General features: G+C 41.2%; 1 protein-coding gene across 1 annotated transcript in view; it reads left to right on the top strand.

The window, feature by feature from the left end:
• Positions 1–334: 334 nt before the first annotated feature.
• Positions 335–13860, top strand: part of mrpl23 (mitochondrial ribosomal protein L23) — a 131676-nt gene continuing 118150 nt past the window's right edge. Inside the window, exon 1 of the mRNA XM_084168813.1 lies at positions 335–476. Coding sequence (XP_084024939.1) covers positions 460–476 — 17 coding nt within the window. The 5' untranslated portion in view covers positions 335–459. The remainder of the gene's footprint in view (positions 477–13860) is intronic.

The following is a 13860-nucleotide window of genomic DNA, read 5'->3' as shown; positions in this document are numbered from 1 at the left end:
CTGGTGGCATCCCGACAGAACTCCATCTCATAATAATTTAGACTGCATTAATTTATTTTTCCATCAGCCATGTTCAATAGCTGTCTTCGCTAGATCTACTTCGGCACCTATAATACTTTTCTCTCTATAAGCCAATATGTATTTCATATATGATGTATTGCATTGGGGGCATTTACTTGGAAAACATTTTGAAGACAAATGTAATGCAAATGTCACTTAAATATGAGAAAATATTAATCATTGTTAATGTTTAGACATTTTATATATATATATATATAATGAATAAATACAGGTTAATGACACTTTTCTACTTTTACGTGGGGGACTTTTATTTGGACATTTTCGAAATTCCGTGACCCGGAAGTACTTTTTTAGTGTCGCTGAGGAGAGGCTGTTCAGAAGTCCTTCAAAAGATAACACACACATCCAGTTTATTTATCAAAACAAGGGGCTACAACCATGGCAAGAAGATTAATGTAAGTTGCAGTTATTATAAATAATGGCACTGTGGTCAAGTCGCCTTCAGAAAAATCTGTTTGTTCACGTAGCAAACGTGATGTATGATAGTTAGTTAGCTGCCGTAACTGGTATCTAACGCCGTAGCTAGCTAAATCGCCAATTATTGTTACAAAAAAACCATAGACAGAGGCAAGTAACGTTAGCTTCGTTTCCTGCAGATCAAGAACGATATCTTGCCAACTAACTACATTATTTAGCTAGTTAGTTGCTTCCTTGTCGAACAGTGTGTTGCTTAGCTGATTAACCTCAACTCCACGATGTATGATGGAGTTAAAGTGGAACTGACAGCGTTAACTGCTTTGCAGATATTAACAGACAATCATATCAGTAAAGAATATGAAATTCCCATTTTATGCGACAAAACCAACTTTATAAGAGGTTTTAAAAAATGTTATATTTGACAAAGTATTCCATGATGTACAGTAAGGCGTTGTTGGCAGAATAGATGGATGCAGTTCATTGCATGATTCATATATTTCATCAATACATTTCTTGGTAGTCCAAAAAGATTGCAATCAGGTTGCATCACAGATGGCCTGGTACATTGTTTGCTGCCACCCATTCGGGATGCACTGTTTCAGTTTCAATTACTCAATATTCTGAACAAAAACGGACGACTGTAACTAAGGCTGGGAATGTCAATACAATCAAACTAGCAAGGGCAATGATCACAACTCCGTCATAACGTGGCTAATAGGCTAACGCACGTGTCAAACTCAAGGCAAAGATTTGTATAACTAAACCAAGATAGACCACAGCCTCTCGTGAACAAATGAGTCAAAGAGGGCAGAACAAGCAAGGAGGTAGGCAGAACCAAGCACGAGCTAGCGAGATCCTATTGGCCCGTTCTAGCAGACGTCTGCATATTTCTGTTAGGGAACGCCTCCTCTGAAGTGCGCGTGTGCAGTAACTCGATTCACCTTTGCACTCCTAAAAACGTGATAAAAAAAAAAAAAAAAAAAACTTTGGCAAAGGGTAAAGTCTACAAACTTAGTCCACTCTGTTCATAACAGATTCTAGTTTGGGGAACAGAGAACTATATTGAGATCAAATGTTTCATTTGATGAGAAAATGTTCAGAATGTCAGGCAAAATCCATGTCTTTACATCTTATCCAACTGCAGGCCAGTGGGCTTCCTCTCACTACCATATTTGGTAGTGAGTGGAAACGCTATGCGAATGCTTCACATTTATACATCCGGTGAAATATCTGTCTCATTGTTCTATCTGTGCTCAAGGCGTGATGCTGTACATTTCTATTTGGCCTGTGCAATGATTTGTGTTGTGAATTCATTTTGGCCAGCTACCATATCGCCTACTATGCGCTGCACTACAAGTCACAAGCGAGTATACAGTGCATTCGGAAAGTATTCAGACCTCTTTACTTTTTCCACATTTTGTTACGTTACAGCCTTATTCTAAAATTGATTAAATTGTCGTACCCCCCCCCCCCCCCCCCCCTCAATCTACACACAATACCACATAATGACAAAGCAAAAACAGGCTTTTCAATTTTTGAGCAAATTTATGAAATAAAATAAACTGAAATATTACATTTACAGAAGTATTCAGACCTTTTACTCAGTACTTTGTTGAAGCTCCTTTGGCAGCTTTTACAGCTTGTATAACACTACAAGCTTGGCACACCTGTATTTGAGGAGTTTCTCCCATTCTTCTCTGCAGATCCTCCAAAGCTCTCCTGTTGGAAGGTGAACCTTAGCCTCAGTCTGAGGTCCTGAGCGCTCTGGAGAAGGTTTTCATCAAGGATCTCTCTGGACATTTATCTTTCCCTTGATCCTGACTAGTCTCCCAGTCCCTGCCGCTGAAAAACATCCCCACAGCATGATGCTGCTACCACCATGCTTCACCGTAGGGATGGTGCCAGGTTTCCTCCAGATGTGATGCTTGGCATTCAGGCCAAAGAGTTCAATCTTGGTCTCAAGCAAACTCCAAGTGGGCTGTCATGCCTTTTACTGAGGAGTGGCTTCCCTGGCCACTCTACCATAAAGGCCTGATTGGTGGAGTGCTGCAGAGATGGTTGTCCTTCTGGAAGGTTCTCCCATCTCCACAGAGGAACTCTGGAGCTCTGTCAGAGTGACCATCGGGTTCTTGGTCACCTCCCTGACCAAGGCTCTTCTCCCCCGATTTCTCAGTTTGGCTGGGTGGCCAGCTCTAGGAAGAGTCTTGGTTGATCCAAACTTCTTCCATTTAAAAATGATGGAGGCCACTGTGTTCTTGGGGACCTTCAGTGCTGCAGAAATTTTTTGGTACCCTTCCCCAGATCTGTGCCTCGACACAATCCTTTCTCGGAGCTCAACGGACGATTCTTTCTACCTCATGGCTTGGTTTTTGCTCTGACATGCACTGTCAACTGTGGGACCTTATATAGACAGGTGTGTGCCTTTCCAAATCATGTCCAATCAATTGAATTTACCACAGGTAGACTCCAATCAAGTCGTAGAAACATCTCAAGGATGATCAATGGAAACAGGATGCACCTGAGCTAAATTTGGATTCTCATAGCAAAGGGTCTGAATACTTACAGACAGCACTGTATCTCTTTTGTTTTAATATGTTCATGTTATGTACAGCATCCTATGTACATAGGTGGATATTATAATGGGCCATCTTTTTCAAATAATACAATGTCAGTTTGGGTCGCAGTTGCATGCTTCTTTTGTAAAAACAAATGGGCTATGTGTGGCCTGCGATTTCGTATTTTTTTCAATATGGCCCCTGTGCACTGATTGAGTTTGACACACCCTGAGCTAGGGTATCCTATTTATATAGCTATGTATTTAGCAAGCTGAAACAAGGAGACTGATGTTAGGTAGCTCGCTGCTGGGAGGATGTCATGTCATTGGAGGAGTCATATTGTTTTTTGGTACCTACAGCTAGAGATGCAGGGGACATTTGGTTAGCTATCAAGAAATGTGACTCACTTTGCTTGCTAGCTAGCTATTCTGAACTTGAATGACTGTTGTCCACAGTTAGCATATGTCTTAGTTGTCAATCAAATGTATTTGGCATCGATCAAATGGGCGGGCAGGCAAGTTCCCATTCAGTTGTCAAAACGTGGGTTGGGACAAGCAGGCTACTATTCCTCATCATTTTTCAGTGCAATTTTTGACGGCCAACTAGCTGAACAAGTTTGAGAGTGTTTATCTCCTGAGTGGCGCAGTGGTCTAAGGCACTGCATCGCAGTGCTAACTCTGCCACTAGAGATCCTGGTTCGAATCCAGGCTCTGTCGCAGCCGGCCGCGACCGGGAGACTCATGGGCGGCGCACAATTGGCCCAGCGTTGTCCAGGGTAGGGGAGGGAATGGCCGGCAGGGATGTAGCTCAGTTGATAGCGCATGGCGTTTGCAACGCCAGGGTTGTGGGTTCGTTTCCCACGGGGGGCCAGTATAAAAAAATATGTATTCACTAACTGTGAGTCGCTCTGGATAAGAGCGTCTGCTAAATGACTAAAATGTAAATGTAAATGTATCTAATAATGTTCCCTCGTTAGATTTTTGCGCATCTCGTTCTGGCTGGCATAAGTTGTTGATATGCATAGGCAACTGAGGGAGAGAGAGCCTACCTTTTATGGTTGTTTGATAAATAGGACCATGAAGTTCCCAAATGTAGGAGGACTCCAGTAGTATTTACATATTTGCAGAAATCAATTCAGCTGTATTTTGTGGCTTTTGGCGAATGCGTTCTAATGATCTAAAGTCGAGATGTTGCTACTGCCTGTAAACACACAGTCCAGTTCAAAGTGAATGATGGCAGGCCCTTGTGGCAAATTATTTGCATGTAGGCCTACTGCAGCTCTGATTGGCTATGGCGCACCGGCCTGTGTAGACTGTGTAGGTCCTGGACAAAACATATGGTTTTATTTAAGCACATGGTTTGATTAAATAATGAAGACACACAAATGACTAGAAGGTATCCGACCAGCAATTGATTTGATTGTGCTGGGCCGGGCTCAGACTTGCTGCACTGTGTTTATAAAAAAAAAAAAAAAAAAAAAGACAGCGAGTGACTGTGACTAGCACCAGTTGTCTCTCTCCTCCCTGCTGCAGCGACCACCACAGAACATCAGTGTTTATTACACTGTTCGTGTTGCTCAAGCGGAAACATAATTACAGCCATTTCTGACTGAAAAGTTTTGTTTCCGAAATCCCTCATTAGTTTAGGAAAAACATTCCCTATTCCTTCAATCCTTGCTCTTATTATGTGACAGATGTATGCATCGCATGCATGTGACCAAAGACCTATTCGCACGGGAATAGTATTACTAGAGAACGTTGGTTATGTAATTATTACTCCAGAATGTCAGTTATTCCGGCGGATGATTCGGACCCAAAAATGCCGCCCCCCTCGCAAAACTAGAATAGTCCCAGTAAGCAAAATGACGTTGAAAAGACGTCTAAAATACGTATTTTCCAGACGTTGAAGTCAGGTTCATTTTTGGTTCTGAATGAAAGTTGAAAATAAGTAATTCAATGTTTGGACCAAATCAAGGCAGGTGCAGTCCGGACTAAATCTGAACCAAACATAAACGTCTATGATTGGTTCAGATTTGGTCTGAACCAATGTCTGTGGATGTGGAAATCAAGGCCGGTTCAGAACTGCACCAAAAAAAGATGTCCAAAAGGTATCGGTGTCGGTCTGTGCTTACTGAGGTGTAGCCTACAGTGTTGCCTGAAATTGAATTTTTTGAACACCCATCTATGTGGAAAGCCTACCATTTGTAAAACAGGCCATTGCGTTGGCTTTATTAGTCCTGATTCCTGTGACTAATCAATTTGGCTATTTAAGCACTGAATATCAGCTACCCTACTTCATCAGGAGGTCTCGCGAGCCTGTTTGCAATGTGTTTACACAGTGGGAAATGCATAAGTGTTTTCAGCTTGAAACCACTGATCATGACAATGGGGTGAAACTCCTGGACAACAGTTGTGATTGTACATTCCATGATGATTTTGGTTATGCTATTTGACTGGATAAACCTACATGACGTAAAAAGTGTCCTTCTCATTACATTGTCATACATTTTATCTCCAGCCTGTAGGCTTCAGAAAAGGCCACATACTCTTTCTACCATATCCTATATCTTCTACATGATTTATGTTAGATAATGTTTTTGACTGAACGTTGGTGGAGCACTGCAAATACGTCTCTCCAACAGAACCCTGGAGAGGTGCGCTAGGAATGGACAAGCAGCTCAGTTTAGTTCAGAAAATGCCGCCCTCGTCAATCTGCCGCCATAGGCGGCCGCCTACATTTACATTTACATTTTAGTCATTTAGCAGACACTCTTATCCAGAGCGACTTAGTTAGTGAGTGCCTAATCCTGCCTAATGAGCGGGCAGGCCGTGCCTATAGCATATCAAAATCACATCAATAAATTGGTTATAACAAACTCTGAACAACACTAAATAAAGTATAAGCGTACCAGTCTGTTGTAATGTTTGTTTGTTAAGCCTTTATTACAGCAAAGACTAAAAACAGTCGCATTCATTCGTGAACGCAATTTCCGAAATGGAATGGTTTATTTATTGTTTATGCTAATTATTCAAGGCTCCCTTTATTTCATTTTAAAACTAAAATGTTTGATTGCATTTCAAATCATGAATGACCTCGAATGCTGTATGATGACATGAACGAATGAATGATTGATTGATATAGCAGCCTATAGAAGTATTGAAATTTAGACCTAAGTAAGTTGCAAGCCACCCCCTTTTTCCTCCAAACATAACGATGGTCATTATGGCCAAACAGTTCTATTTTTGTTTAATCAGACCAGAGGACATTTCTCCAAAAAGTACGATCTTTGTCCCAATGTGCAGTTGCAAACCGTAGTCTGGCTTTTTTATGGCGGTTTTGGAGCAGTGGCTTCTTCCTTGCTGAGCGGCCTTTCAGGTCATGTCGATATAGGACTCGTTTTACTGTGGATATAGATACTTTTGTACCTGTTTCCTCCAGCATGTTCACAAGGTCCTTTGCTGTTGTTCTGGGATTGATTTGCACTTTTCGCACCAAAGTACGTTAATCTCTAGGAGACAGAACACGTCTCCTTCCTGAGCGGTATGACGGCTGCGTGGTCCCATGGTGTTTATACTTGCGTACTATTGTTTGTACAGATGAACGCGGTACCTTCAGGTGTTTTGGAAATTGCTCCCAAGGATGAACCAGACTTGTGGAGGTCTACAATTCTTCTTCTGAGGTCTTGGCTGATTTCTTTTGATTTTCCCATGATGTCAAGCAAAGAGGCACTGAGTCTGAAGGTAGGCCTTGAAATACATCCACGGTACACCTCCAATTGACTCAAATGATGTCAATTAGCCTATCAGAAGCTTCTAAAGCCATGACATGGTTTAAAGGCACAGTCAACTTAGTGTATGTAAACTTCTGACCCACAGGAATTGTGATACAGTGAATTATAAGTTAAATAAACTGTCTGTAAACAATTGTTGGAAAAAGTATGTGTCATGCACAAAGTAGATGTCATAACCGACTTGCCAAAACTATAGTTTGTTAACAAGAAATGTGTGGAGTGGTTGAAAAACAAGTTTTAATGACTCCAACCTAAGTGTATGTAATCTTCCTACTTCAACTGTACATACAGTGAGGGGAAAAAGTATGATCAGTCTATAATTTTAATGTTAGGTTTATTTGAACAGTGAGAGACAGAATAACAACAAAAAAATCCAGAAAAACGCATGTCAAAAATGTTATAAATTGATTTGCATTTTAATGAGGGAAATAAGTATTTGACACCCTCTCAATCAGAAAGATTTCTGGCTCCCAGGTGTCTTTTATACAGGTAACGAGCTGAGATTAGGAGCACACTCTTAAAAGGAGTGCTCCTAATCTCAGCTACCTGTATTAAATACACTTGTTTACAGAAGCAATCAATCAATCAGATTCCAAACTCTCCACTTTGGTCTTGGCCATGGAGCTCTCCAAGGATATCAGGGACAAGATTGTAGACCTACACAAGGCTGGAATGGGCTACAAGACCATCGCCAAGCAGCTTGGTGAGAAGGTGACAACAGTTGGTGCGATTATTCGCAAATGGAAGAAACACAAAATACCTGTCAATCTCCCTCGGCCTGGGGCTCCATGCAAGATCTCACCTCGTGGAGTTGCAATGATCTTGAGAACGGTGAGGAATCAGCCCAGAACTACACAGGAGGATCTTGTCAATGATCTCAAGGCAGCTGGGACGATAGTCACCAAGAAAACAATTGGTAACACACTACGCCGTGAAGGACTGAAATCCTGCAGCGCCCGCAAGGTCCCCCTGCTCAAGAAAGCACATACAGGGCCGTCTGAAGTTTGCCAATGAACATCTGAATGATTCAGAGGAGAACTGGGTGAAAGTGTTGTGGTCAGATGAGACCAAAATCAAGCTCTTTGCCATCAACTCAACTCCCGTGTTTGGAGGAGGAGGAATGCTACCTATGACCCCAAGAACACCATCCCCACTGTCAAACATGGAGGTGGAAACATTATGCTTTGGGGGTGTTTTTATGCTACGGGGACAACTTCACCGCATCAAAGGGACGATGGACGGGGCCATGTACCGCCAAATCTTGGGTGAGAACCTCCTTCCCTCAGCCAGGGCATTGAAAATGGGTCGTGGATGGGTATTCCAGCATGACAATGACCCAAAATACACGGCCAAGGCAACAAAGGAGTTGCTCAAGAAGAAGCACATTAAGGTCCTGGAGTGGCCTAGCCAGTCTCCAGACCTTAATCCCATAGAAAATATGTGAGATCTGCAAAGAGGAGTGGAACAAAATCCCTCCTGAGATGTGTGCAAACCTGGTGGCCAACTACAAGAAACGTCTGACCTCTGTGATTGCCAACAAGGGTTTTGCCACCAAGTACTAAGTCATGTTTTGCAGAGGGGTCAAATACTTATTTCCCTCATTAAAATGCAAATCAATTTATAACATTTTTGACATGCATTTTTCTGGATTATTTTGTTGTTAGTCTGTCTCTCACTGTTCAAATAAACCTACCATTAAAATGATAGACTGATCACGTCTTTGTCAGTGGGCAAACGTACAAAATCAGCAGGGGATGAAATACTTTTTTCCCTCACTGTACATACATATATACACATACATGTACGTACACATATACATATCCTTAAAAAAAATATATTTCCCTTTATTACTTTCCAACCCCACCACCCCTTCCCTAATTGGAGTAAACTAGTGAACAATGCTTAGGCCTCTACTTCCAGCTTATACATACTATATACATTTTATGGACACAGTCAATTTTACAATAATTATATTTTGTTTGTTGTTACTCCTGAACTTCCTCTACCCTCAACCTCTCCGATAATTTTCATGATGTCCAACCGGTTTGCTTCTATATGCCATATCTTTCTAACTGTGCTCTTTCACAAAAGCTCTCAACCTATAACCTATATACTTATTATGGACACAGTATGCTTACATTATTAGTTATCTTGTTGTTATTAGTCCCATCCTTCAACTCCATTCAACACCATCCATATTGGATTTCTATTTGCCATATATTTTTCAACTGCACTGTGATGTTTTACAAAAGTTCTGAACCTTTCTCTTCTCATTGTTTCTACAGATTGTAAATTGAAAATACATATTTTTGCTAAAAGTATTATTATATTATTGATTGATTGACTATGACTTTTCAGATCACCCAGTAATGCTATCTGCAGGGTTAGCTCCAGGTAAATATTGCAATCCTTCAGCCATTCCTGGACCTGTGTCCAAAAACAAGCTACAAATGGACAGTACCAAAACAAATGATCTAATGATTGTCTCTTCGCAGCAAAATCTGCAGAGCTGGGAAGATTGTATCCAAAAAATAAATATCATTCTATTGGTAGCAAGAATTTGATATAATAATTTTAATTGAACAATTCTACGTTTTGAATCCTGCGTCGTTTTGCGTATCAGTTCATAAACACTGCCATGGAATCGATACTAAGCCTACTAATGATAATGATATTACTTATTATAATAACAATAAGGAGATCAAGAAAAAAGGAACGTTGTTTTTTTAAATGTTATTTTCCTGAAAATTTGGAACAGTGTAAACACTAAATAAATCATAAATAATTCCAGAGAGGCTGTTCTAACGAAAACAAAGTGTAAAGCCTTTATTACAGCAAAGCAATGATTTAAAAACAGCCGAATTTGTGAAACTGTTTACTTGACATGTCGTTGCGTGAGGATTGGTGCTCACGGAATCAGTAGGCTATTAAACAAACACTCAAACAGGCAACAGAAGCAGGATCTGTCTTATTTCTGTAGATATATAGATGATTTATAAAACCAGGCACATTTAACAGTTAGGCTATTGATTTATAGACCTAATTAAGTTTGGGTTTCCTCCCTCCTCACTTTTCTTAGACAATAAGGCGAGGGCTGTTTTCTCATCTCCTCATTCTGCTGCTGCCTCCGCCACATTGTTCTCAACACCAATATGCTGGTTAACTTTGCTATTATGCACATAGCAACATGGTCTAGGAAAAGCGACCACTGCGCCTCCTGAGTGGCGCAGTGGTCTAAGGCACTGCATCGCAGTGCTAACTGTGCCACTAGAGATCCTGGTTCGAATCCAGGCTCTGTCGCAGCCGGCCGCGACCGGGAGACTCATGGGCGGCGCACAATTGGCCCAGCGTCGTCCAGGGTAGGGGAGGGAATGGCCGGCAGGGATGTAGCTCAGTTGATAGAGCATGGCGTTTGCAACGCCAGGGTTGTGGGTTCGATTCCCACGGGGGGCCAGTATAAAAAAAAAAATGTATTCACTAACTGTAAGTCGCTCTGGATAAGAACGTCTGCTAAATGACTAAAATGTAAAAAAGGCGCCAATTCAACAGCGCACTGATGTGTTTCAGACTGTGGACAGCGACCGTTATCCAACGAGGGAGAAAGCGCTTTAGTGTTGCACCATTGTTCTTATGTAATATAACATACAATTTCTGTGGCAGACTGATGGACTGTTACATCCCCACGGCCTCCACAATGGATCAGTCCACTCAGCGCGAATCAGACCGGTGTCTTGTACACCATGAAAGAAATCTCGGTTGACCAACAGCCTATCGATCAAACAGTCGACTAAATGGGGTCAGCCCTAATTGGAAGGAGAGAAAATGTACATTGTCTTATCAGTAAGCCATACCAGTATAAATACAGTTTAAGCAACAGCCAGTAGTCTCTTGTATACGCAGGTCCAATAATATCCATTTCACTTTCATGGAGCACCGCTTCGCGACAGGCATACTTGCAGCTTTACAGCAAAGAAAATGGCTTGTCTTGTACTGTAGGTGGCACCATGTGCTTTTTTTAAAGGATGGGCCCCTATCTCTTAAAGGCCCTAGGATCCATGTGTACAAGGACGGTCAGCCAGTCACTGGAATGACAACCCAACTTGGGATGGGGGGCGGAGTTTTAGCGGGTGAAATATCGGAGGACAATTAGAGGTTTGCTTAGTCACAGCTAGGGCTGTCGCGGTGACCGTATTACCGGCAGTCGTGAGTCATTACCGCAGTAAAATCCAATGTGACTCGGTAATCTCCTTTTATGCGCTCTGGATATGCATTAGTAGTAGGCTACCCAACTTGCTAATGATCATCAGGTTGAAGGGCCTGGTACTCAGGGCTCTATTGTCCCTCTAACCACTGACATCAATGCAAATGCAATTGAAATTCCCATTAAACACTTATCATAGTGCCGTTATACAATACATAGAATACTGCATATTACACATGGCAGAAAAACATAAATACTAATTTAAGATATCTTTGGTACATAATTGGTCTAGCCTAAATTAAACAAATTCAGATTTAGCCTACAATTATAGTGAATTTGTTTTAGACTGACACATTAACTTTAGCTACAGAATATCTCACCACCGTGAATTGCCATCTTCTCCCCGCTCTCCTTCATTCCTTTTTTCCAGTGCGCAGAGGGGCTGTCAACAGTTTAATGAAATATGTTTCTTTGTGAAAACATGTTACTATTGACGTTCCCGAACAGATTTCACTTGGTTTCCCAAATTAAGCACTGGGTAGTTGCAGGAACAGGGTTGGAGAGCCCATGGCATACAGAGTCTGAAACCAATTTGACATATTATTAAAGACAAGATTTAATTGAGAATATGATGGATGAAAATATGATCACTTGATGAGAGAACAGCGTGTGCAGCCTGAGGCAAGGAACAGAGCGCAAGCTTTGTTTTGCGACTTTCTCAAATCGTCAATAGCCTATAGTCGCATCATGCAGCCCATATATCTTTTGATTTCCAAGTCATTCTAAGGGTTGTATCATTCACAACTAAAGTTGCCAAATAACTCTACATGAAGCATATAGGACCTGTTTCAAATGATCACTTTTACGATCAACATAGCCACTTCATATGCACACATTCTCACTCCGGAATGGGAAAATTATCCATTCTACTTTATTCAGCTAAGTTAAATTATATTCTTGTTACTATAAAATCATATAATATTAAATAATGGCAATGGACTTACAAGCATATCTTGTCTACTAAATGAACAAGCCTACAGCCTATGACATGGCACATAGCCAGATAACATACAGTAGGCCAACTCATATTCTGTTCTTCTGGAATACATTTTCTTCATATCATAATGTTTCTTTAGACCTGCCTAAAATAAATAATGAATGTATTGTGATGTATATTCAATTGATTTATTCAACTTTTTATAAAATGTAGATGTTCCAAAGGCGCGCATCAGAGGCTTGTATGCTGCTTGTATGCGTGGAGCCTGGAGATGCTAAACGTGTATGTTAATTAACGGTCAATTACAATGAGACCGGCAGACTTTTGCATGACAATAACTGGCTGATAAATGTCATGACTGCCACAGCCCTAGTCGCAGCTAAAGTATGCTTAACAGTGCAAATATCTTGGTACAGCTATATGGACACTCAATTATCATTGTACTTCTTAATGTTAAATTTACAAACATATATTATGGTAAGTATAATCAAAACGTGTATCTCATTATGGTGAGTGGTGAGATAAGTATAGCTAGTTATAATTTTATTTATTTATTTTTATTTCACCTTTATTTAACCAGGTAAACCAGTTGAGAACAAGTTCTCATTTACAACTGCGACCTGGCCAAGATAAAGCAAAGCAGTGCGATTAAAAACAACAACACAGAGTTACATATGGGGTAAAACAAAACAAAGTCAAAAATACAACAGAAATAAATATATATACAGTGTGTGCAAATGTAGCAAGTTATGGAGGTAAGGCAATAAATAGGCTATAGTGCAAAATAATTACAATTAGTATTAACACTGGAATGATAGATGTGCAAGAGATGATGTGCAAATAGAGATACTGGGGTACAAATGAGCAAAATAAATAACAATATAGGGATGAGGTAGTTGGGCGGGCTAATTTCAGATGGGCTGTGTACAGGTGCAGTGATCGGTAAGGTGCTCTGACAACTGATGCTTAAAGTTAGTGAGGGAGATAAGAGTCTCCAGCTTCAGAGATTTTTGCAATTTGTTCCAGTCATTGGCAGCAGAGAACTGGAAGGAATGGCGGCCAAAGGAGGTGTTGGCTTTGGGGATGACCAGTGAGATATACCTGCTTGAGCGCAGACTACGGGTGGGTGTTGCTATGGTGACCAATGAGCTAAGATAAGGCGGGGATTTGCCTAGCAGTGATTTATAGATGGCCTGGAGCCAGTGGGTTTGGTGACGAATATGTAGTGAGGACCAGCACACAAGAGCGTACAGGTCACAGTGGTGGGTAGTATATGGGGCTTTGGAGACAAAACGGATGGCACTGTGATAGACTACATCCAATTTGCTGAGTAGAGTGTTGGAGGCTATTTTGTAAATGACATCGCCGAAGTCAAGGATCGGTAGGATAGTCAGTTTAACGAGGGCATGTTTGGCAGCATGAGTGAAGGAGGCTTTGTTGCGAAATAGGAAGCCGATTCTAGATTTAACTTTGGATTGGAGATTCTTAATGTGAGTCTGGAAGGAGAGTTTACAGTCTAACCAGACACCTAGGTATTTGTAGTTGTCCACATACTCTAGGTCAGACCCGTCGAGAGTAGTGATTCTAGTCGGTTGGGCGGGTGCCAGCAGCGTTCGATTGAAGAGCATGCATTTAGTTTTACTAGTGTTTAAGAGCAGTTGGAGGCTACTGAAGGAGTGTTGTATGGCATTGAAGCTCGTTTGGAGGTTTGTTAACACAGTGTCCAATGAAGGGCCAGATGTATACAAAATGGTGTCATCTGCGTAGAGGTGGAGCTGAGAGTCACCAGCAGCAAGAGCGACGTCATTGATATACACAG

The sequence above is a fragment of the Coregonus lavaretus genome, assembly GCF_964263955.1.
Source record: "Coregonus lavaretus genome assembly, chromosome: 9".
Taxonomy (NCBI): domain Eukaryota; kingdom Metazoa; phylum Chordata; class Actinopteri; order Salmoniformes; family Salmonidae; genus Coregonus; species Coregonus lavaretus.
The sequence above is the reverse complement of the archived record's forward strand: the minus strand, read 5'-3'. Positions and strand labels throughout refer to the sequence as shown.